The sequence below is a fragment of the Phocoena sinus genome, chromosome 1 (assembly GCF_008692025.1).
Source record: "Phocoena sinus isolate mPhoSin1 chromosome 1, mPhoSin1.pri, whole genome shotgun sequence".
NCBI classification, from domain to species: Eukaryota; Metazoa; Chordata; class Mammalia; order Artiodactyla; family Phocoenidae; genus Phocoena; species Phocoena sinus.
Window position 1 is genome coordinate 97,099,699 of NC_045763.1, and position 24,355 is coordinate 97,124,053.

The following is a 24,355-nucleotide window of genomic DNA, read 5'->3' on the forward strand; positions in this document are numbered from 1 at the left end:
GAGGTCTTGTGTTCCAGATGTGATAGGAAGACATTGGAGGGTTCTGGGAGATCATCCTGACCATCACTGAAAGAATGTAGTGGCAAAGGGTGTTTGTTAGTAGGAAAACCAGCTAGGAAACTAATGTGGTAATAAGGCAAAAAATATTGGTGACTTGGACTAGCATGGTGGGAGCAGTGATGGTAAGTGGTCAGAATAGGGATATAACTTGAAATTACGGTTGGTTGGCAAGACCTGTTAATAAACTGGGTGGAGGGTATGAGAAAGAGAATCAAGGATGATTCCTACCTTCTTGGCTTGAATAACTGAGTAAACGGATGGTACCATTTACTGAAATGGAGAAGACCAGAGGAGAGACAGGTATGGGGAGAAAAGCAAGAGTTTTACTTTAGATATTTAAATGTGGGAAACCTAATTAGACATTGAAGTGGAATAGGCACTATTAAAATAAAAACCTAGAGCCCCAGAGAGAAGTAACTCTAGGAGTCATCAGCATATAGCTGGTATTAAAGCCCTGGGAAAGAGATTACATAAAGAATAGATAAGGAAATAGGAAGACTAAGCCCTGGGCACTGGAAAACCACTAACTGGATAAAGGAAGATGAACCACTGAAGCAGGAAATCAGCCAAATCAGAGATTTGGAAGAAAACTTGGAGAGTGTGGTAGAAGCCAAGTGAAGAAAGTGTTTAAGGAATGTTCATCTGTGTCAGATGCTGCTAAGAAGCTAAGTAAGATGATGGCTGAGCTACTAGATATGGCAACATTTATAATTGTGAAAGATACTGTTTTAGTGGCATGAGGGGGCAAAGGACTGAGTGGGTTGAGAAAATGGGAAATGTAAAAGGGGAGATAGATAGATAGTACACAGAAAAAAAGGAAGGCAAAGAAATGAATCATGAGTTGGAGGGGGTTTTAGGATATAGGTGGGTTTTTCCTTATTTTGAGAGTTAATATACAGCATGTCTGCTGATGGAACGATCACGTAGAGAGGGGAACCAGTGATGCAGAAGAGTATAGGATAAAGAACAGTTGTTGCATAGGTGAGAAGGAAAACAGAGTATATGTGTACAGACTTGGAGGTAGAAGCAAGTAGGAATTATCTCTGGTTGCTTTTATTTTCTTAGCAAAGTAAGTAGTAGAGCTATTTAAGACAAGAAGACCTGAACAGACATTTCTCCAAAGAAGACATACAGAGGCCAAGAGGCACAAGAAAAGATACTCAACATGGCTAATTATTAGAGAAATGCAAATCAAAACTACAGTGAGGTATTGCCTCACACAGGTCAGAATCCCATCATCAAAGAAAAGAGTCTACAAATAATAACTAGAGAGGGTGTGGAGAAAAGGGACCCTCCTATGCTGTTGGTAGGAATGTAAATTGGTAAAGCCACTATGGAGAACAGTATGGAGGTTCCTTAAAAAACTAAAAATAGGACTTCCCTGATGGCACAGTGGTTAAGAATCTGCCTGTCAATGCAGGGGACACGGGTTCGATCCCTGGTCCGGGAAGACCCCACATGCCGCAGAGCAACTAAGTCCGTGTGCCACAACTACTGAGCCTGTGCTCTAGAGCCCATGAGCCACAACTACTGAGCCCACGTGCCACAGCTACTGAAGCCCACGTGCTGCAACTAGTAGCACAGCTACTAGAGCCTGTGTGCTGCAACTACTGAAGCCTGCGCACCTAGAACCCATGGTCCTCAACAAGAGAAGCCACCACAATGAGAAGCCCAATGCAGCAACGAAGACCTGGCACAGCCAAAAAAAAAAAAAAAAAGACAATCCAATTCAAAAATGGGCAAAGAGGCACAACACCGTAAACCAATTATACTTCAATTAAAACAAACAAAAAAACTAAAAATAGAGTTACCCTATTATCCTGCAATTCCACTCCTGGGCATATACCTGGAGAAAACTCTTATTTGAAAAGATACATGCACCCCTAGGTTCATAGCAGCACCATTTACAACAGCCAAGACATGGAAACAACCTAAATGTCCATTGACAGATGAATGGATAAAGAAGATGTGGTACATAAATACAATGGAATACTACTCAGCCATAAAAAAGAATGAAATAATGCCATTTGAAGCAACATGGATGGACCTAGAGATTATCATACTAAGTGAAGTAAGTCAGAGAAAGACAAATGCTATATGATATCACTTATATGTGGAATCTAAAACGTGATACAAATGAACTTATCTATGAAACAGAAACAGACTCACAGACATAGAGAACAAACTTACGGTTACCAAGGGGGGGAAAGGGGACAGGGGGAGGAATAAATTAGGAATTTGGAATTAACATATACACACTACTATATATAAAATAGATAACCAACAAGGTCCTACTGTATAGCACAGGGAACTGTATTCAATATATTTTAATAAACCATAATGGAAAAAAATATGAAAAAGAAAGTATGTATAACTGAATCACTCTGCTGTACACCAGAAACTAACACAACATTGTAAATTAATTATACTTAATTAAAAAAAAAAAAAAAGAAATAGAGGGACTTCCTTGGTGGTCCAGTGGTTAAGAATCTGCCTTCCAATGCAGGGGATGCAGGTTCGATCCCTGGTTGGGGAACAAAGACCCCACGTGCCAAGGGGCAACTAAGCCCACATGCCAGAACTAGAGAGCCCATGTGCAACTACAGCGCCCACGTGCTGCCACAGCTAGAGAGAAGCCTGCACACTGCAACAAAAGATCCTGCGTGCTGCAACTAAGACCTGACGCAGCCAAAAGAATAAATTGAATGAATGAAAGAAAAATAGAGCCATTTAGCAGAGATTGAGGTTGGAGCATGGTAATTATGAAAAAAAAAGGAAGTGGAGTATTAGTTGACTTGGAGAAACTAAAAGCATGCTGACCAGGGAAAACAGGGTTGCTGAGCTGTGCTGAGGTTCACAGTCATGGAACTAAGGCTGGTCAGTGTAGCTGTATATTTTCTCCAGTCATAACCAGCTGCTTAAGGAGGCAGAGAGATAGATTTAATCAAGCTTTGTATTGCCAGGAGAATAGGATAGAGAGGGAGAGCAATGTCAGGAAGTGCTTTTAGTAACAGATTTTGGAACCTGGACTGTGTCTAAGAAGGGACGTAAGGAAAGGTGTGAAAGTGAAAAGTGGCAGTGGTCTCAGTGGATTCAAGAAATGCTGAAGTTACTTACCTAATAACACACCATCAACATCTATAAAGCAAAAATTGACAGAACTGAAGGGAGAAATGGTGTTTTTACAATAATAGTTAAAGACTTCAATCCCCACTCATTACTGGGTAGGGCAACCAAGCAGAAGATAAGAAAAAACAGAGGACAACAACACGATAAACCAACTACATCTAACAGATTAGAATAATACACAACAGAACAGAATACACATTCTTACATGTATACGGGACACTCTCCAGGACAGACCATACGTTACACCACAAATTAAGTCTCAACAGATATCTTAAGATACTATACAAAGTATCTTCTCCAACCAAAATAGGATGAAGTTAGAAGCAACAAAAGGAAAAATTGCAAAATTCACAAATTTGTAGAAGTTAAACCAGTGGGTCAAAGAAGAAATTAAAAGGGAAATTAGAAAATACCTAGGGACTTCCCTAGTGATCCAGTGGGTAAAACTCTGCACTCCCAACGCAGGGGGCCTGGGTTTGATCTCTGATCAGGGAACTAGATCCCCCCATGCATGCCGCAACTAAAGAAGCCCACGTGCCACAACTAAGTGTCCACGTGATGCAACTAAGAAGTCCACATGCCACAACTAAGAGCCCACCAGCACACAACCAAGTGTCCACATGATACAACTAAAGATCCCGCGTGCCACAAGGAAGATCCTGTGTGCCGCAACTAAGACACAGTGCAGCCTAAATAAATAAATATTAAAAAAAACCCACAAAAAACCTGGAGACTAATGAAAATGAAAACACAATTTACCAAAACTTATGGGATGCAGTGAAGGTGGTGCTCAGGAAAATTTATAGCTGTAAATGCTTACATTTAAAAAGAAAGATCGGGCTTCCCTGGTGGCGCAGTGGTTGAGAGTCCACCTGCCGATGCAGGGGACACGGGTTTGTGCCCCGTTCCGGGAAGATTCCACATGCCGCGGAGCGGCTGGGCCCGTGAGCCATGGCCGTTGAGCCTGCGCGTCCGGAGCCTGTGCTCCGCAACAGGAGAGGCCACAACAGTGAGAGGCCCACATACGGCAAAAAAAAAAAAAAGATCTCAGATCAACAGCCTAACCTTACAACTTAAGGAACTAGAAAAAGAACAATAAACTAAACTTAAAACTAGCAGAAGGAAGGAATAATGAAGAGTAGAGCAGAGGCAGAGAGAACATGAAAAAATAGAGAAAAATCAACAAAATCAAAAGTTGGTTCTTTGAAAAGATTAACAAAATTGACAAACTTTTAGCTATATTAAGAAAAAGAGAAGGTTCAAATTACTAAAATTAGAAATGAAAGCAGGGACATTACTACTGATTCTACAGAAATAAAAAGAATTATAGGAGAATGCTATGAATGACTGTATGCCAACAAGCTGGATAATCTAGATGAAATGGGCCAACAAGTAGAAACACAAAACCAAGACTGAACCATGAAGAAATAGAAAATAGATCCATAATTCATACGGAGATTGTATTAGTAATTAAAAACCTCCTGACAAAAGAAAAGCCTTGGACTTGATGGCTTCATGGGTGAATTCTACCAAATATTTAAACAACACCAACTCCAAAAATTGTAAAAAAGGGAACATTTCCCATTCCTAAGTCATTCTATGAGGCAAATATTGCCCTGATACCAAAGCCAGTTAAGACTTTATAAGAAAACTACAGACCAATATCCTTTCTGAATATAGATGCAAAAATTAGCAACAAAATACTAGCAACCAGAAGCCAGTGGCATATTAAAAGGATTATATGCCATAACCTGATGGGATTTATTCCTGGAATGCAAAGATGGTTCAACATATGGAAATCAATCAATGTAATATACCACATTAATAGAATGATGCAGAAAAGTCACTTGACAAAATTCAACACATCTTCATGATAAAAAAACTAAGAATAGTAGGAAACTACAATGACATAATAAAAATCATTTATGAACCACACACACAGCTATCATCATACTCAGTGGTAAAAGACTGAAAGCTTTTAAGATCAGGAACAAGACATGGATGCCCACTTTGCCACTTATATTCAACATAGTACTGGAAGTTCTAGCCAATTAGGCAAGGAAAAGAAACAGAAGGCAGCCAAATTGGAAAAGAAGTAAAATGATCTGTTTGGAGATGACAGGGTCTTATATGTAGAAATCCTAAAGATTTCACCAAAAAACTATTAGCACTAAGAAGGAAAGTTACAAGATCAACATCCAAAATCAGTTGCGTTTCTATACACTAATAATGAACAGTCCAAAAAGGAAATTAAGGAAACAATTCCACTTACAATAGCATCAAAGAGAATAAAATACTTAGGAATTAACCAAGAAGGTGAAAGACTTGTACAGTGAAAACTACAAAATATTTCTGAAAGAAATTAAATATGACGTAAGTCCCTCCCACTGGAAGACTTAAGATTGTTAAAAAGTCAATACTGTTTTGACACCTGACATAATCCCATCGCTCCTCATTTGTGGGGTAGTGTGACGGAATGGTCAGACCAGTATACTGGTCTGACACTTAATAAAGTGAAAAAAAAATTGTTTTAAGTCAGTACCACCCAGTGTGATCTACATATTTAATGCAATCCCTATCAAAAATTTCAGTGATGCTTTTTTACAAAAATTTAAAAATCCATCCTAAAATTCATATGGAATCTCAAGGAAACCCAAATAGCCAAAACAATCTTGAACAAGAAGAACAAAGTTGGAGGACTCACACTTCCTGGTTTCAGAATTTATCACAAAGCTACAGTAATCAAAACAGTGTGATACCAGCATAATGAGACCCAATGGAACTGAATAGACAGCCCAGAAATAAACACTCTCATATACTGTCAAACAGTTTTCAACAAGGGTGACAAGACCATTCAATATGGAAGGAAGTCTTATCAACAGTTGATGCTGGGAAAACAGGATATCCACATACAAAAGAATTAAGTTGGACCTTTACCTAATACCATAGACAAAAATTAACTCAAAGTGGATCAAAGACCTAAATATAAGCACTAAAAAACTATAAAGCTCTTAGAAGAAAACGTAAGGGGAAAGCTTCATGACTTTGGATTTGGCTATGGTTTCTGGGTTACAACACCAAAGGCACAGGCAACAAAAGAAAAAAAAGACAAATTGGACTTCATGAAACCTTAAAACTTTTATGGATCAAAGGACACCATCAACAAAGCAAAAAGGCAACCCACAGAAAATATGTGCAAATCATATAACATAAAGATTAATCTAGAATATAGAGAACTCCAAAAGCTCAACAACAAAAAACCTGATTCAAAAGTGGGCAAAGAACCCAAATAGATATTTCTCCAAAGATGATATACAAATGGCCAGTAATTATAGGAAATGATGCTTGACATCACAAATCATTAGAGAAATGTAGATCAAAACCACAATGAGGGACTTCCCTGGTGTCACAGTGGATAAGACTCCATGCTCCCAATGCAGGGGGCCCGGTTCGATCCCTGGTCAGGGAACTAGATTCCCCATGCATGACGCAACTAAGAGTTCACATGCCACAACTAAGACCTGGTGCAACCGAAAAAAAAGACAAAAAACAAAACCCACAGTAAGATACCACCTCACGCCCATTAAGATGGCTATCAAAACAAGCCAAAAAATGCAGAAAATAGCAAATGCTGGTGTAGATATGGAGAAATTAGAACCCTTGTGCACTGCAGGTGGGAATATAAAATGGTGCAGCTGCTATGGAAAACGGTACAGCAGTTCCTCAAAAAGTTAAAAACAGAATTATCATACACAGTCCCACTTCTAGGTATGATTGAAAGCAGGGACATGAACAGATATTTGTACACCCATATTCATAGCAGCATTATTCACAACAGCCAAAAGGTGGAAGCAACCCAAGTGTCCATCAGCAGATGAATGCATAAACAAAATGTGGTGTACATACACAGTAGAATATTTTCAGCCTTAAAAACATGCTGCAACATGGATGCTGAGAAATATGCAGTCACAAGAGGACAAATACTCTGATGCCACTCATGTGAGCTAGTTAGAGTGGTCCAATTAACAGTGACAAGGTAGAACGGTGGTTGCAGAGGCTGGAGAGAGGGGAGAATGGGGAGTTGTTGTTTAATAGGTTTAGAGTTTGTCTTGCAAGATGAAAAAAGTTCTGGAGATGGATGGTGGTGATGATTGCACAACAATATGAACGTACCTGATACTGAACTGTACACTTAAAAATGGTTAAAGTGGTAAATTTTGGGGCTTCCCTGGTGGCGCAGTGGTTGAGAGTCCGCCTGCTGATGCAGGGGGGATGGGTTCGTGCCCCGGTCCGGGAAGATCCCACATGCCGCGGAGCGGCTGGGCCCGTGAGCCATGGTCGCTGAGCCTGTGCGTCTGGAGCCTGTGCTCCGCAACGGGAGAGGCCACAACAGTGAGAGGCCCGCATACCGCAAAAAAAAAAAAAAAAAAAAAAGGTAAATTTTATATTTATTTTACCTCAGTTTTTTAAAAAATGATTTACTGGGGGGTAGTACTGGGGAGCTTGATCTAGAAAAATAAGAGTCCGTGGTCAACATGAGATATTTTAAAATCATGATTTCAAAGACGGTGCAGTTATTGAGAATGACTGTGTCTGGCCTCTGACCATGGGAGCTATTGGATAAGGCAGAGGGCAAGGATGAAACACCAGAGGAGGGGAGGTCTAGGAGCTGAAGCGCCTGAGTGCTGGGTAAACTTAGAGGACAGTGAAATGACCACGAATCGTGACGGGAGAGATGATGAAGAGTGAACCAGGTGTGTGTGGAGGGTGGGATGGCGCTGACTAGGAATCCGGGCAGCCACGGCACCCTCACTGGGCGGTGGGGTTAAACGCTCGGGCGTGTTAGTGCATGGCGCCTAGCAACACGGGGCACTCCGATGGCAGCCATCACATTCCTACTTGTATTCTTGAGTTACAATACCAGACACTGTCGTGTAGACTTTTAAGTGCTTTCATTTGATCAAAAACATTTCTAACGTACTTCTAAAATAAGAATCGTAAGTCAAAACTTGAAGGAAAAATTCACTCTGGGTTATTTATTTCCTTAACAGATTTTATTGCCCAAAACAAGGGTAGGCAAACTTTTTCTGTAAAGGGCCAGAGAAAATATTTTAGGCTTTTCGGGGCCCTGTGGCCTTTGTTGCAACTGCTCAACTCTGCCCTTGTAGCAGGCAAACAGCCATACACAGTTCATAGACAAACAAGCGTGGTGTTGAAATGAAAGTACTGTGTAAAAAAACAGTGGGCAGTGGGTTATAGTTTGCTGACCCTTGGCCGAAGACAGTATTTATAAGGTAGTGATGTAGGGTTTTTGTACCTCACACGATATACCTAAGGATTTGGTACGTTGTATTTGGTGATGCCTATTACAGTAAGATTATAATCTTAGACATAGGTGACCTTGCATCTTAACTAATCTTACCAAAGCCATGAAGCTATGGCTTCATATTTGTTATACACAATACTTGTTATTGTTATACTTGCTCTGATTATGTAAGTCATTTCAAATAAAAGATCTTACTAGGTTTCAGGTCTAAAGATTGAGTAAACTTCTAAGAGGCAGAAAATGTTTAAAGCTACATTTTCTTATTGTGAATGACAGACATACCTTGGTGCTCTCCTTCCCTGCAGTATTTGTATTTTAATCTCTTTCTTGTAAATTTTTAGGGATCCAGATTAGATGATCAAAGATGCGCTCCACCACCTGCTGCCACAAAGGGACAAACAGTACCAGATGAGGACTTTTTTAGCCTTATTTTACGGTCTCAAGCAAAAAGAATGGATGAACAGAGAGTTCTTTTACAAAGAGATCAAAACAGAGACACTGAATTTGGACCGAAGGACCTTTTGCAGAATAATGCTCTGTTGGAACTTGAAAATTCAGGAAAAAAATAAGCAAACCACTAGTATACAATGAATATCTTTTTAAAAGCAACCTTATTTCCTTTCAGAACACTGCAGGAAAATTCAATCTATTACTTTTTTCCTTCAAAGGAGAAATTATAGCACTGTACTGAGCTTAAAATGTTTTTAGCATGATGTAAATATTTAACCTTTGATAGCATAGTATTAATTAACATTCCTCTGGACACTCGTTTCAGGGTAGAGGTGGGATCTAGGGATCTGGGCCTTTGTTCTTTCTAAAAATCCTCCAGGCGATTTTTACGGGCAGTGAAAAATCAACTTCTGTGATTACTGCTTGGGATTATGTTCTGCAACTTGTTAGATTCCTTTACCTAGTATTTGTAAAGTAGGAAGTTAAATGAATTTAGCCTAGGATTTAATCCTCTTGCTGAGGTAGATTTTTTTTTTTTTTAACTTTTAATTGACAATGGCTCTTTTTTATACCGATATAGTGGGAAATTATGCTATTTCATAAAAATAATATACTTGACCAGTGTGTAAAAAATTATAGTCTATTAAAAAATCTAGATTTTTTTCCACTAAGAAAATCTCTATTTTCAATATAATTTTAGGCCAAAACCATTATAAAAGAAACTCTTAAAAATAAACTTCTTTAGCATGTTTTGGCCTCTGTGTAATTTTTTAAATAACTAATTTTTATATATTTACATATATAAGTACAGATATGTATATATGTACATTTTGTGTGTGTGTGTGTGTGTGTGTGTATATCTATATAAAATGGTTTAAAATTGTATGTTCTGTTGCAAAGTACTGTTGTAAAACTTTTTAGGACCTAATGTCAGAAAATCCAAAACCCTCATGTGACTCTGTCAAGAACGTAGGTCACAAAAATTAAGTACGAAAGACGTAGGTTAAGCCCTCAGTTGTCATTAAGCCTCCTCCCAGAAACTGAAGGTGGTTTTACAAGGGGACATAATGCAACATGACATAAGTTTAGCAAAAGCAAGTCAACGAGGATGGGACAGAGCTGGGCCTGGACTAAGGCTGAATTGCATAATACAAATGCCCACGCCTGGAACAAGTTGGCAACTCATTCACCTCTGGTTGCTTCTGATTCTACACAGCCGGGATGGGATCTAGGGCTCTGGGCCTTTGTTCTTTCTAAAAATCCTCCAGGCGATTTTTACGGGCAGTGAAAAGCACTTCTACAAATAGCTAATGTTTTAAAAAATGAGAAGAAAGATAGTTACACAATCTGGACTCACATTAAGGGCTCAGAGGAAAAAAAAAAAAAGATACTCCTGGTTCTGAGATCAGGCACAAATTTTGTCAAAAGTACTAACACCTGGATTATATTATGCTTTATGTATTATATATAGAGGATAATGTCCTGGATTAGCATCCTTTTAAAACCTGCACTTAAATTCCATTGGGCTTTTTCTTATAAGCATATTTACTGAGCAAAGACAGCATACCAAACCACAATAATGTAAAAATAAGTGTTTATTTTGTGTATATGGTAGTTCTCAGACCCTGTAAACATTCAGTGTTATCCATTCCACTTAAAAACTGCTTTTGAAAAGCTATCTGCCCCACTCTGATTTTCCTAAAAGCTCGTTACTATCATCCTTGATTTTAATGATAAACATTGGCTAGACAATAAACAAGGCTGTTTCTTCTAGTTATAAACTGGCCTTGATATATTCAATTTGCTTTAATAAGTCTTCCCTGAATTGCTGTCACCTTTCAACAGCAGTACCTTGCTGCCTTGCTGTCAAAGTAGATTTCACCCCCAAATGGTTATCTGTAATGAAAGAATACAAAGGTGAACTTTTTCTTAAGTTTTAAAGATTCATTTTTGGATAAAAAGCAGTCAGAAGTGCAAAACAACATTAACTGTACTCTCACAGTTACAGTCTATCAACTGAGGCATTCATTTCACAGCTCAGAGGACAATTAGCACCTTCAGAGCATACAATCAGTGTGAACAGGCCTAGCCCCCAGATGACTACTTTATATTCATCAATGTTCACAAATCTATCCCAAACTGCTGGCATCCCTACATGCCTACTATGTTATAAAGTTTTATATAAAATCCTTTTGTATTTCTTGGAGAAAATTACCTTTCTGATGAAATACTGTTTGCAGTACGAAGCTAGAAAATAATATTAACACATAAAATTAAATTGTTACAGGCATCTAAGTGATGCTTCTGGGAGCCAAAAAGGGGGTATTTCTGCATTTCACGTAAAAAACATATCAAAAAGCAAATGCTGGGCTTCCCTGGTGGCGCAGTAGTTGAGAGTCCGCCTGCCGATGCAGGGGACACGGGTTTGTGCCCCGGTCCAGGAAGATCCCACATGCCACAGAGCGGCTGGGCCCGTGAGCCATGGCTGCTGAGCCTGCGTGTCCGGAGCCTGTGCTCCGCAACGAGAGAGGCCACAACAGTGAGAGGCCCACGTACTGCAAAAAAAAAAAAAAAAAAAAAAAAAAAGCAAATGCTTTAAATACATCTTTTTTTCTGAAAGAAATGCCTGCATGAAAATTTTAAGACCATTCCTGACTGCTATCATTTTTAGTAAGCAGCTGAATATAAATTGTAGTATGAAGGTTAAGATAAAGGATACCCGAATATGTGTAATATATGTGCTTCCTAGTTAGATCTTGTGAAAAATTTATAAATTCCCTTTTTAGAAAGTTTAAAATGAAGAATAGTTTAAAAATCAGAATAACTAATTTAAAATGTTGATTATATCACCTGTCTAGGGTTAAAAAAAAACATCCTACTCTGTTTTCCTTATTCTGGTATTTATTCCTCTCTTTGTATAGATCTCTAAAAATTAGAACTTCATATGGCTTGGACAGTATGGTTTACTGTAATATAAATAAGATATAGTAATATCTAACAATCACAACTGCTGGGATTCTGAGTAGCAAGGAAAACAGGTCTTATAAAGCCTGTGTACTTCATCTGCTGGGGAAATAAAGCCATTCTCAAAGGATGTAAAACTGAGATTACTGACTTAACAAGCTATGTAATCTAAATTCCCCTGACAATCTTCAGTTCTGTCTTAGCTAAGGATAAAGTAAAGGGGGTGATAAGGAAGCAGGCCCAGTAATAGCGGTAAGAGTTGAGAGATGAAGGCTGATCTGCAGGCAGCCTACATGAGGCAGACTGACACTGGTGATGCAGACTCCGTGGCTGCACTAAAATGCTGAAGTGACTGAAGAGGGTAAGCATGACTACAGTGACTTTCCTTAAATGTTGGTTTTGAGTACCTACCACTTGAAATATTCTGCGTCCAGTGCACAACAAATAATTCTGTTCACTAAAGTAGGTATCACAGGACTTCCACGAGGCAACACACACTTTGGTGAGTTGGTTCCTATATATGCCTGTAAACAACAGAACTTCTTTTTCAATGTCCCCTAATTCAAACTGGCCTCTTTGATTATTCAAAATCATTAATGCTTGCCGTATGTCATCTATGAGATCCTGTTCCAGAATTAACACTTCAAAACCTTATAATGCATCTTAATATCAAAGAAACATGAAATTAAACAGAGATACACGTGTGCTTGTTAATTCTGATTGTGAGTAAAAATACTGATGTTTAAGTTGACACCTGTGTAGTAAATAACAGAATATTTGTAGAGAAGAAGAAATAGCTGTGAGGAGTATACTTTACAAAACTCAAAGATGACCTCAGAGCTGTGGTCCATGTCTGTGTTCCTCTAGCCATATGGGCTGCAGTCTGGATCCCTTCCACACACCCTCACTGCAGTGCTGGGCTGGATGTGCTGCCTTCCTCTGGGCCGCCTGTGGTGTCAGTCCTGAGCTGGGCCTTTTCCACTGCAGGTGAACCTTCCACACACTCTGGTATCTTTTGGCCAGAGACAGGCTTAGCAGACTGGCTGCTTTCAGTCAGTGTGCTTTCTCCTGAGATTCCACCAATTTCTTTGGGCTTTGTATCCAAAATAGGTGATTTATGCTACAAAGCAGAGAATTACAGTGTTTTAATTGTTTAATTAACATAATGTGAAAGTCTGTAATAAACATGTTCAACAAGTTCCCACACAAATCTGTTATAGCAAACGTTGAACTCTTTCAAGTCCTGGTTCCAGTGCTGGATTGTAATTATATAAATGTTATTAAGCCTCACAGAACTGTACATGGAGGAATGGGAAACTCAGGATATGCCAGGTGGTCTAGTGATGCAGCTTAAGGAAGGGTCAGGAAGACTGGTGACCAGTACTGCTAACTCCTCTTGCTAGGGAGAATAATTCATTCAACAAATATTTACTGAGCATACATTAAGTTCGAGGTGCTGGGGATACAAGACAACAAACAGACAAAAACCCCTGCCCTCCCTGGAATTTACATTTAAGCTGGGGAGAGAATCAGGCAATAAATTAACAAAGTATCATGCTGGGGGTGGGAGGGTTGCATAGCTGTTTAAATTAGGGCGGTCTGAAAAGACATGAGCAAAGGCTTGAAGAAATGAACCTTATGAATATATTGGGAACAGCATTCTAGATAGTGAACAGCAAGTACAAAGGCCTGAGTTCAAGGAATAGGCAGGAGGCCCTTGTGGCTGAAGGAGAATGAGGGTGGAGGGGGCACAGGAGGAGAGAGCAGCGTGGTAACAGAGGTGGGAAGCCCCAGGCCATCTTGATATCTTTGGCTTTCCCTTCAAGTGAGCCCGGAACTCACTGGAGGATTTTTGAGATGAGTGACAGATAACCATTAACTATTAAAGCTGAAAGGAACATCTTAATTTTCTAGATGCAGGCAGATACGTTCTTCTAAGGAACTCCACGGGAAGGGATTCTACAATTTCCTAGATTCTACTGCGCTTCTTACTATTTCTCAAAGGTTTGCGTCTGCAACCTAAACTTTGCAAATGACAATACAAAGTCCTCTCTCAAACAGAAATGGAAATGTCCCTTTAAATCGCCAATAATGGTGGAAAAGAGGCCTCACCATTCCACAGGTAAAAAGTATAGTCTAGCCAGCCAACGATATAAAAGATTTGGGAAAGCGAGGTTTTTGGTCCTTTCCCAGCTCACTCTTCCATCTACCTAAGGCTTCAGGGCTCTCCTGCGGGTTGGCTCCCTAAGGCTCCAGGCCTTCAGTGAGGACTTCTCTCTGATCTCTTCAAAGGTAGAAATTTCAGTCATGCTCACTTGTTGGTTTCCTATGAAATGTCATTATGAATTACCACCTGTTCCAACAAATTACTGTTAAATGCTATTTAACATAAAAATTAAATCTCATTTCTTCTGAGGAGGCTGGACTTTCAACCAGAAAGGGGGAGAGTGAATAATTATTATCACTGGTGATATAATTAACCATGAAAAGTAAAAGCACTTAACCAAAAGCACTATAGGAAGCACTTACACCTAGTATGAAGGGACAGCGAAATAAACAGTTGCTGACTTACACTGGGTACCACCTTGGGATGCTCTCTCGCCTCTGCGTCTGGTAAATCAAATGCCGGAAGCACTTCAAGGCTCTTGTTGCCAGTCTGAAATCTCAAGTCAACATCTCTCTCTCTCAAAACATCTCTTCTACCCTCACATGTTTTGTCATTAGGGCCTTGTTCAATGGGGCCAATCTGGCCCCTATAATAGAAATCTGCATCACCTGCTCCACCATGGGGTCTATAATCAATTTCCTGCTGCCATCTTCTTTCACCTGGCTGAAGTGCCTGGGATGGTTTTCTTTCAGGGCCACCCACATGTCTCAGCATATTAACTGATTTTCCAGCACCATAGCAGAAACTCTAGAAGGAAAAGAAATACATATTCCTGAGTACTTAATGGCTGACTTACAACGAAATTTTGAGGTGCTTTCCACGGTGCCAACAAAATTTCATAACTTGTGGCATTTATAGATATAAACATCTTAATTTCACTGGGTTTTCTCTAGATTAATACAGGGCCAGAGTAGCCAAAAAAAATTTGAGAAATTGCCAAGTATTAAGTAGACATTTCAATCAGCTGGACACATTTTTATTGAATTATAACAGCAGTTAGGCTAAAGCCTAGAAATTTAAAAGGTATTAATTGTCTGATCATTGCTCATGTGTTGTCTGCATTCACACACATCATATAAGGTAAATGCTGAAAATTAAAGTTGTACACCATTATGTAAATATTCTCCTGTAGGCTTATTTTTTACAAACTCGCTTTAGCTACAGCTAAAATTCAACAGGTTTTGAGTCACACTCCAAGGGAAAAACTAGGCAGCAGTTCTCAAAGTGTGGCCCAGGGACCCCTCAGGGGATCTCTGAGACTCTCAGGAATCTGTGAGGCCAAAAGTTTTCATAATACAAAGGACATTAGTCTTCTTCACTCTCCTCTTGTACAGCAGTCTTGTGGGCTACAGTGACTGCCTCACTCTGATGGCTCATGCACTGTGTGCTTGTGTATACTTGTATTTTAAAAATTTCTGGTAAATATCAATAAATAAACCTCCCACAAACAAGTACTCTTTGTGGTGTTCAATTCTGAAGAATACAGAAGGGTCCTGAGAACAAAAAGTTTGAAAACCACTGTACTGGAGGTACTACTCTTTGAAGACAGAGCAGCAAAAGGCCTTTTCTTAGGCAGCAGATAAAGCAACAAGCGATTGGAAGGGTTTTGCTATAATTTCAGTCTTGGAGACTAAACTACTACTATACAACTAATGTCACCTAACAAAACCATATCCCTAAACCAATGAATCCTAACCACAAGCCAAAAAACAAAACAAGAATAATTTTTAAGTAATAGATCATAGTGAATTTTGTATCCTTAAGGGAAGACAATCTTTAATAATTTCCCCAGGCACATCTGAGTTCTTTGCATTTTGTTTTATGAGACAACTGCTTTATTAGGGTAAGGGCTGAAAATCAACCAAAAAAAGAGCTGAAGAGACCATGGATGACTGACAAGTAATATTGTAATATTCCTTAATAAATGTCTGCTCCTGGATCCCCCAAATTGTTTTCTTAGTACACCCACCTCTTTCTACATCCCCTTTCTGATGCTGTGTTAAACCCACTGTTCTTCTGTTCTCAGTGTGGCAAAAATTCAGACTGAAATAAGGTCTCCTTTCTCAAAGAAGACATAACTGATATCATGTGTATTAATTCATGAAGTTTAAAGAACAAATGTTAAAAGAGGGTATTATTCTAAATCACCACTTTGACACCTACAATCAAACTTGAGAACCGTTTTCTTGCTTAGAGGAATGTACAAGTAAGTATAAACAAACATTTATCACTTAAAAATCATCTTTTCATACCATTAAGCATGACTTAGCCTGATTTACAACATAAAAGAAACCTAATAATTTCAGAATTGCCTTTTTTCTGTAAATCCTGTTAATTGTTAACAGTGCTATATACTAACCAGGACAGCTAATGCCATAATTATCAGCACTGGAATGTGTAGTAACACTGGGATCTCCTTCATGAGTGCTTTAATAAATTCACCAACTCCTTTTCCAATATGCTTCAATGGCTCCGTGACAAAGTTGGTGAATGTAACTGCTAGTGCCTACAACAAAAGATAAAAACAACTTAATTTTTTTCCTCAAAGGATTGAGGCATATAGAATAAGCCATAATCGACTGTACTGAGGCTGAAATTATGAAATTCCATACATTTAAATGTTATCATATACTTTTCATGTGAAAATCACTGTGTAATGGAGTATTTTTTTCTAGAACAAAGGTTTATTATTAGCAAAATGATGTAAAAACACTAACAATTTTTAATAAATACAGAGACTTTTTACTTGCTTTGTATAAGTAATTTTCACAAAATATATTCTAACCTTGTTGGTGGGACCAACAAAATAGGGTTGACTAATAAGAGCTCATAGTATTTTTTGGCATGAGTCATCCTTATAGGTCCATGAACTTCTAAGCCATTCTATTTAGAGAAACAGACAAAAACAGTCATTTTTTTAAAAAGTCACATTTCATTCCCAAATAAGACAATATTTTAGTTTTAACTGTCCCTCTCCCCACAACCCCCAATCAATTTTAAATTGTTTTGCAGTCTCCCAGTAACAGTGATTTTTTTAAATTTCATCTTATGTCCAAAATGTTTATTCTAAAAATCCATGCAAATTATACAACTCTTATACAGGTAAAATATATTTTATTAGGATTTCTAAAAGGTAAACAAAAACAAGTTCTTTACACACACAAAGGAATCCAAGTAAAACTGGGTAAATCTGAATAAGATTGGTGGCTTGTATCAGTGTCGATATCCTGGTTGTGATACTGCACTATTGTAAGTATGCAAGATGTTACCAGTGGGGGAAGTGGGTAAAGGGTACACAGGATCTCTCTGTTTCTTACAGCTACCTGTGAATCTACAACTATGTCCAAAAAATTTCAATTAAAAAAGTCAGTTCTTTACTTAATTTACAAAATAAAGTAGAACATTAGTTCTCTCACTTTTTCTAAATCAGACTCATGTACATTATGTACTAGCAAGAGCTACAGGAGGCATTTAGTTGTCCCCTGAAACCAGGAAGCAAGGCTGGGCTGGTTTGGCTCCCATATCTTTTCAAGAAAATTAATTTTTTGGACACCTTGATTTGTTGCTGAGATTCTATTCTGGGTCAGTCATTACAGACTTGCATTTATAAAGAGACTTTGATCATCAAACCATTCCCACTGTTAGATACCTATAACTAAAGGCAGTCAACATTAGTGAGTGTTCATAAAATTTGTAAGAAAAAGTAAAATAATTCCTAATTTTTAAAAAAAACAGTAAAGCTACAATAAGATTTCACACGTCAATATAAGGAGATTAAATCGAAGATGGAAATGAATTCATATATACATTGATTCACTTCTCTAATAAACTTCTGCTGAGGACCCAGAATGTGCTAGACACTGTGCTAAGGACTAGATGAACAAAAGTGAGTCTAATGCAGGGAGACAGATAATATAAGAGCCAGCAATATACACACTTTCTATCCCTTTCCTGTCACATTACATGAACACAAAAGTCACTGGTCTGAAACTAAGACTCTTCTTGCCTGTTCTGATACTAAAGATTCAGTCATAGAAAGCCTCCTTCTGGCATTTTATCATTTCTTTGTAATTATTAATATGTTTTTTCATTCTCAGAAATTCTACTCAAAATAAGGCCAAGGGAAACCAACACCTTACCCAAGAGACTTCCAGTCCAATCCATGTTCTCAGCACACACATTGTTTAATGGCTCCATCTTGGCAACTTCAGCCTGATGCTGGGCAAAGGCTAGCTGACCAACACCAAAGGGAACCATGAAAGGCTGCTAACAATGAAGGTTACGCCTACACATCCTAAAAACCTTAGTTCAAAGTGTGTCTTCACCATTCACCCAAACCAGATTATTTAAAAATTTTTCACAGAAAAAAATATATTATTTTTTTAAAGTGGCTCTTTTCAGCTCATGGCAAAACAGTCTTAATGCAACAGGTAAAGAACTAACTGCAATTGCCTTCTTTATAAAGTAATTATGAGGAGGAAGGAAAACGTTTTTACTAAAAAGATTGTTTTAAAAATTAGTTCAAATATAGCTGATATCATGCCCCCAAATATAGCTATACATATTAACGACTACTCATTCTCTTACACAATTCATGACAAAATGGTGTTTTGCTTTGGATGATTTTTAGCACAAATGACCAATAATGCCTTTTATAAATAAAAGCCCTGGGGGAAATCATTGAGAGAACAATTTTCAACCAAACTACCTTCTTTCCTCCAATTTGTAAATACTTAGTTCTAGAAGCTATAGAACTTAGAGCTAAGGAAATATCACAATGATTTAATCAGATGAATTCACTGAAAATAGTTGGCTACTTGACTCACCCTGCTAAAAAGGTCTAAAATTTTCCTTAAATGATTATGCTATTTTGACAGGAACAATAATGCTTCTTCAAATTTCTATATATAATGTGGTCCTGATTTTTAAAGAATTAAAAATTTAGAAAAAGTTTATCAAGAAATACCTCAAAATATCTACAGTGATTATCTCTAGGTGGTAAAATTATAAACAATTTTATTTTTTGGCCACTGCACGCAGCTTGCGGGATCTTAGTTCCCTGACCAGGGATCGAACCCGGGCCCCTGGCAGTGAGAGTGCCGAGTTCTAACCACTGGACTGCCAGGGAATTCCCTAGACAATTTTTAAGAATTAACTTTCTCTGTATCTTTCTATCTTTCCTATCTTCTTTACATAAATATACCACTTTTATATTCAGAAAATAAACTAATTTTTAAAAACAGTATTTTGGTATCACTTCTAGCAAATAAAAAGACATACCCCAAATTACCTACATGAGAATTTTTCAAGTGTGTCTACATAACTCTATCCTGATTTAGCTGTCCAGATGCCACCCAACATCAGGAATTGGGTTATGAAAATCAGGACTGCACATTTTTCCCCACTAACTGGTCAAGGACCCAAAACACCAGGGACACCTGAGCAGCTGCCAATTTCCTCACCATCACCACCTCCAATCACTGCCTCCTGCCCTCGTCTGAGGCAAGATTATATACTAGCTCTAAATGGATTACAGTCTTTCATTATGAATAACATTTGAAAATTTAAAAACCTTCTATCTATACAATACCTTATATAAATACAACCAATTCCATCCCAAACTGATGAGAAAACTGATGAATAAAACACGTCTCAACTGGGTGTACCAACGAACACGTGTCCACAGCTCAGTAGCTACTAACACCACGATGCAGAGCAGACACAGAAGCACCTCAGAAACAGAAACAGAATAGAAAGAAGAGTCACCGCCAAGCCATCCCTTCCCAAAAACAACACTGATCGTCAGCAAAAACAAAAGAACTGGACTTGAATACGCAAAATCATTCGTACCATTTTGCTGCATGTTCGTCAACCCAGTAACAGTGACTTAGTATGAGTTCTCAACATAATTGCGGTGGGGTTTTTTAAGTGTTTTTAAAAAACAAAAACATGTTAAAATAAAACATGTTAATCATGTCCCCCCTCATCCATCTTACCATGAATACATTATATGGATCCACTCCAAAGGAATCTTCAAATTGCCACTTCCATGTTTCAAAATTATGAAACTTAAAATTAATTAAAATATCACTTAGTGCATCATCCAAGGCTCCTGGCTTCCAATCCTCTCCACTGAGAAACTTCTGTATTTCTAACAAGGTTTGTCTTTTAAGGATAATCTCGGCATCATAATGCATATCACCTTTGTTTTCATCAGGCTGAATTAAATTTGCCAAAAAAAAAAAAAAAAAACCAGAAAAGGAGAATTTTATCATTACTCAATGAAATATTTTAAGACAAAAGCTAATTTGGAACTAAATATATAATTAGTTCACAATATTTCACAGGTATAAAATAAGAGGAATAATATCTACCTGTCTGACTCACAGGCCAACATGAAAACCAAAGATAATGTGAAAAACACTTCAAAAATTATAAAACTCTATGCAAGTAACATACAGTACATTTTACTAAATTACAGTTGATTCCTGCTATCTGCAGTACTTACATTCTATAGTCACCCTGAACACTAGTTAGCAAATACTGAACCATGGCTCCTACAGGAAATACAGGGTTAGGTTCCTGCAAGCACATTTTCATCAACCAATCAATTCATAACCTTTTTATGTTACTGTTTAAAGACACCTTAATATAGGGACTTCCCTGCTGGTCCAGTGTGTAAGACTCCACGCTCCCAATGCGGGGGGCCCAGGTTCAATCCCTGGTCTGAGAACTAGATCCCACATGCATGCCGCAACTAAGAACCCCGTGTGCTGCAACTAAAAAAAAAAAACCATCCCGCATGCCACAACTAAGACCCAGCACAGCCAAAATAAATAAATATTGAAGGAAAAAAACGAAAGAAATTAAAAATATATAAAGACACCTTAATATATATACTGTGGATCCATTAACACTGAGCTCATAGCCAACAGCACTATGACTAATGACTGAACTAAGCTTAACTAACAAGGGAATTTTCTTTAAGGCACATCTCAGCCTTCTTGTGCTTAGGAACACTAGACAGCATAAACTTGGGAGATTTTTTTTTTTTTTTTGCAGTAAGCGGGCCTCTCTCACTGTTGTGGCCTCTCCCGTAGCGGAGCACAGGCTCTGGACGTGCAGGCTCAGCAGCCATGGACGCACAGGCTCAGCGGCCATGGCTCATGGGCCCAGCCGCTCCGCGGCATGTGGGATCTTCCCAGACCGGGGCACGAACCCGCGTCCCCTGCATCAGCAGGTGGACTCTCAACCACTGCACCACCAGGGAATCCCGGGAGATTTTTAAACAGCAAAAATTTTTAAATTAAAAAATAAAAGCCCGAAAAAATAAACAGACCACATAAAAGTACTTGTTTATAACATGAGAGCTGAAAACAAGAAGACAAAAAAATGGCCTTGTTTCACCTCAGCTGAGAATGGGCTCACTGAGCAACTCAAACGTTTTGTCACTCCGCGCATATCTGAAAGTGACCACAAAAGCAGGAGTACTGATTCTGAGGTTACAAATAAAGTTTAATATTTGAAATATTCAAAAATATGGAATCCACAAATAATGAGGATAAACTACCATTATTTTATGATTCCATTTATGACTTTCCATTTGCTGACACAGTTTTCAAATAGCCTAAAATTTGCAGTAGTACAAATAAGAAAAACAAAAAGGATCTCAAAAAGCAGCAAAATCTGGTTTCCATAAATATGCATGACAGTCACAACTATATTACTGAGAGTTCAGGTTAGCAAAATCATTATAAACATTATCTTTTCTAATAGTAAATACTGATATTTATATTAAAAAGTAAATATAAAATAAGAAAAACCAAAGTGTCATGTAATATCACAAATCATCAGTAAGTATAAAAAAGCGTCCATTGATTAATATTTCTAAAAGACCAGGAACGAAATATTCCAAGCATCTCCATCTTGAGTATTTTCTGACTCTACCTGTTTCCTCATCTATAAAATAGACTCTTTTCCACCTTGCACTCAGTTATAAGACTCAAACTGAAGGGTGTACATGTGAGTACATCTGCTTTTACATCTCCAAAATAAGGTGGGATTACTATTCATCTAACACCCCCTTTTTTTAAGTTTTCTTGATGTTTCGACTCCTCAAAGTGAAAACAATGACTCTAAAAAATGGAATCTTAACATTAATCATGAACAGTGTGTGCCTGATATGTAATTTCTATAAAGCAACCTTGCCACAGTAAACAGCTAGGGAGAAAAAACTACTTAAAACACACTTTTCTTTTTCGCAATATGTAATATTACATCATCTGAATAAGAAAGTGTGGAAGTGGTAGAAAACAAGAAGTAAGGACTGGGATAGAATTTCCTTACCAAGTCATGAGTTTATTAAGTTTCTAACTGTTCAGTAAAGTTCAAATAGCAAATTTAAAACAATCTCCCTCTGGACTTCCCCTTCACCTTCCAATACAGGGAGGTGTGTGTTCAATCCCTGGTTGAGGAACTAAGATCCCACATGCAGTGCAGTGCAGCCAAAATTAAAAAAAAACAAAACAAAACTCCCTCTCCCTCCAACTCAATTAAGTGGTAGGGCAGTGCACAGAGTAAGTAAATCCCCATGAACTACAGGAAAAAGAGGAGGGATCTGCACTGCTCACTTGCCTTCCACCAAACCACTGTAAAGCAGGCAGCTGCCTTCAATCCTGCATGAAGGTTTTGATAAAAGGGTGAGTCAGGTATTCTCTGTTGAAGCATGATGATGCTTTGCCACTGCTTGATATAATGTGAAATTAATAAATAACGAAAATACCCACTACACTGATTAGTATCACACCACCAAATACTCACAAGGCCAAGCTTTCTGGTTTCAATTAAAATCTTATTTAAGTATCTCCTAAAAACAGGATTGCTTTGACTTTCACAGTCTTTTCTCTTCTGGTTTTCACACTCATCGATCTGTAACCACAAAATAAATACAACATTAGTTAGCGTCAAAGTTTAATGTAATAAGGGTCAAGTTTCTAGCCTAGTGGCCCCATCGAGATCAAAGTAAGGAGCTCTTTATTTTTTATCAAGCTCGCATTAAAATGTAGATCTCACCTGCTTCTTGTGGGTTCTCTTTGCAAAGGGCAAGTAGGCAACAAATAAGGAACACATGTCCCACACTGCGCCCTGACTGGCAGTTTTCTTGCTGACTTTCAGCAATTTTAAAATTGAAGATCATGGGCTTCCCTGGTGGCGCAGTGGTTGGGAGTCCGCCTGCCGATGCAGGGGACGCGGGTTTGTGCCCCGGCCTGGGAGGATCCCACATGCCGCGGAGCGGCTGGGCCCGTGAGCCATGGCCGCTGGGCCTGCGCGTCCGGAGCCTGTGCTCCGCGGCGGGAGAGGCCAAAACAGTGAGAGGCCCGCGTACCACAAAAAAAAAACAAACTGAAGATCGTGAAACAAGGAAGCAGAGATGTGGACAAGAACACCTGGACCAATCTGCCTCTTCCTAATTCCAAAGTAATGGTTTAACAAAGAAAGGAATGAAAGGAAAAAGGGGGGGGGAAAATAACCCAGAAAGAGAGGACAAAGAGAAACAGGGATAGCATGAAGCCGGAAAATGAAGGACACAGCAAAGATTTTCTTGAATGTGCATATTACTTTTGGCCTTTTATTAATTTTTCCTGCCAACTATCAATCACCCCGTACCATATGTCAGGAACCATGGCTTCTCCAGAGTGTCCTACACATGGCCCCCTCTGCACAGAGTCCTTCATTAGAACAGACTTCCTCTGAAATTAGCTCTACAAACACCACAGTGGCCTAGTCTCTGAGGGAGGGTAGTGCACATCTTACAGACATTTAGAACCTGTGAAAAGTACTTTTTACTTAAGTGTGGACCACAAGTTGCATGGAGCACTGAAGTGGGCTTCAGATGATGAACATACAATAACTGAGCAGCACACACAGACTCAGGACAGAAAGACACTCAAGAAGTCACAGGGCAGTCTCCTCTGCTTTCAGGCAAGGTTTACAAACCCTAAGAATTTTTAGTTTCTTTTTAAGAGAAACAATTTTTTAAGAGAAACGATTTTTTAAAAACAAAGACTAAAGACTCCATTTTACCAATCATGTTGTTACAATGTTTGAACCAAAGCCACAAACAATGGAATGAAAAACTTCAGTAAAAAGGCATTTCTCCATTTCCTAATATCCAGCCAAATTAATTCACTACACCACAAAATGCAGTTAAGACTGAAGCAAATTTTATCCAAGCATTTCTTTGCTAGCACTCGGGTGAG

General features: G+C 38.5%; 2 protein-coding genes across 2 annotated transcripts in view; one reads left to right on the top strand and one right to left on the bottom strand.

Annotated features, from left to right (window-relative positions):
- Nucleotides 1-9,634, top strand: part of GPSM2 (G protein signaling modulator 2) — a 63,274-nt gene extending 53,640 nt beyond the window's left edge. Inside the window, exon 15 of the mRNA XM_032633766.1 lies at nt 8,857-9,634. Coding sequence (XP_032489657.1) covers nt 8,857-9,084 — 228 coding nt within the window. The 3' untranslated portion in view covers nt 9,085-9,634. The remainder of the gene's footprint in view (nt 1-8,856) is intronic.
- A 908-nt stretch (nt 9,635-10,542) lies between these two features.
- The window catches only part of CLCC1 (chloride channel CLIC like 1), a 29,032-nt gene continuing 15,219 nt past the window's right edge, over nt 10,543-24,355 (bottom strand). Inside the window, 10 exon segments of the mRNA XM_032633778.1 lie at nt 10,543-12,845; nt 12,848-13,049; nt 14,502-14,843; nt 16,456-16,604; nt 16,883-16,934; nt 16,936-16,979; nt 18,236-18,329; nt 19,687-19,827; nt 20,093-20,314; nt 22,917-23,024. Of these exon segments, the coding sequence (XP_032489669.1) occupies nt 12,793-12,845; nt 12,848-13,049; nt 14,502-14,843; nt 16,456-16,604; nt 16,883-16,934; nt 16,936-16,979; nt 18,236-18,329; nt 19,687-19,827; nt 20,093-20,314; nt 22,917-23,024 (1,407 nt within the window). The 3' untranslated portion in view covers nt 10,543-12,792.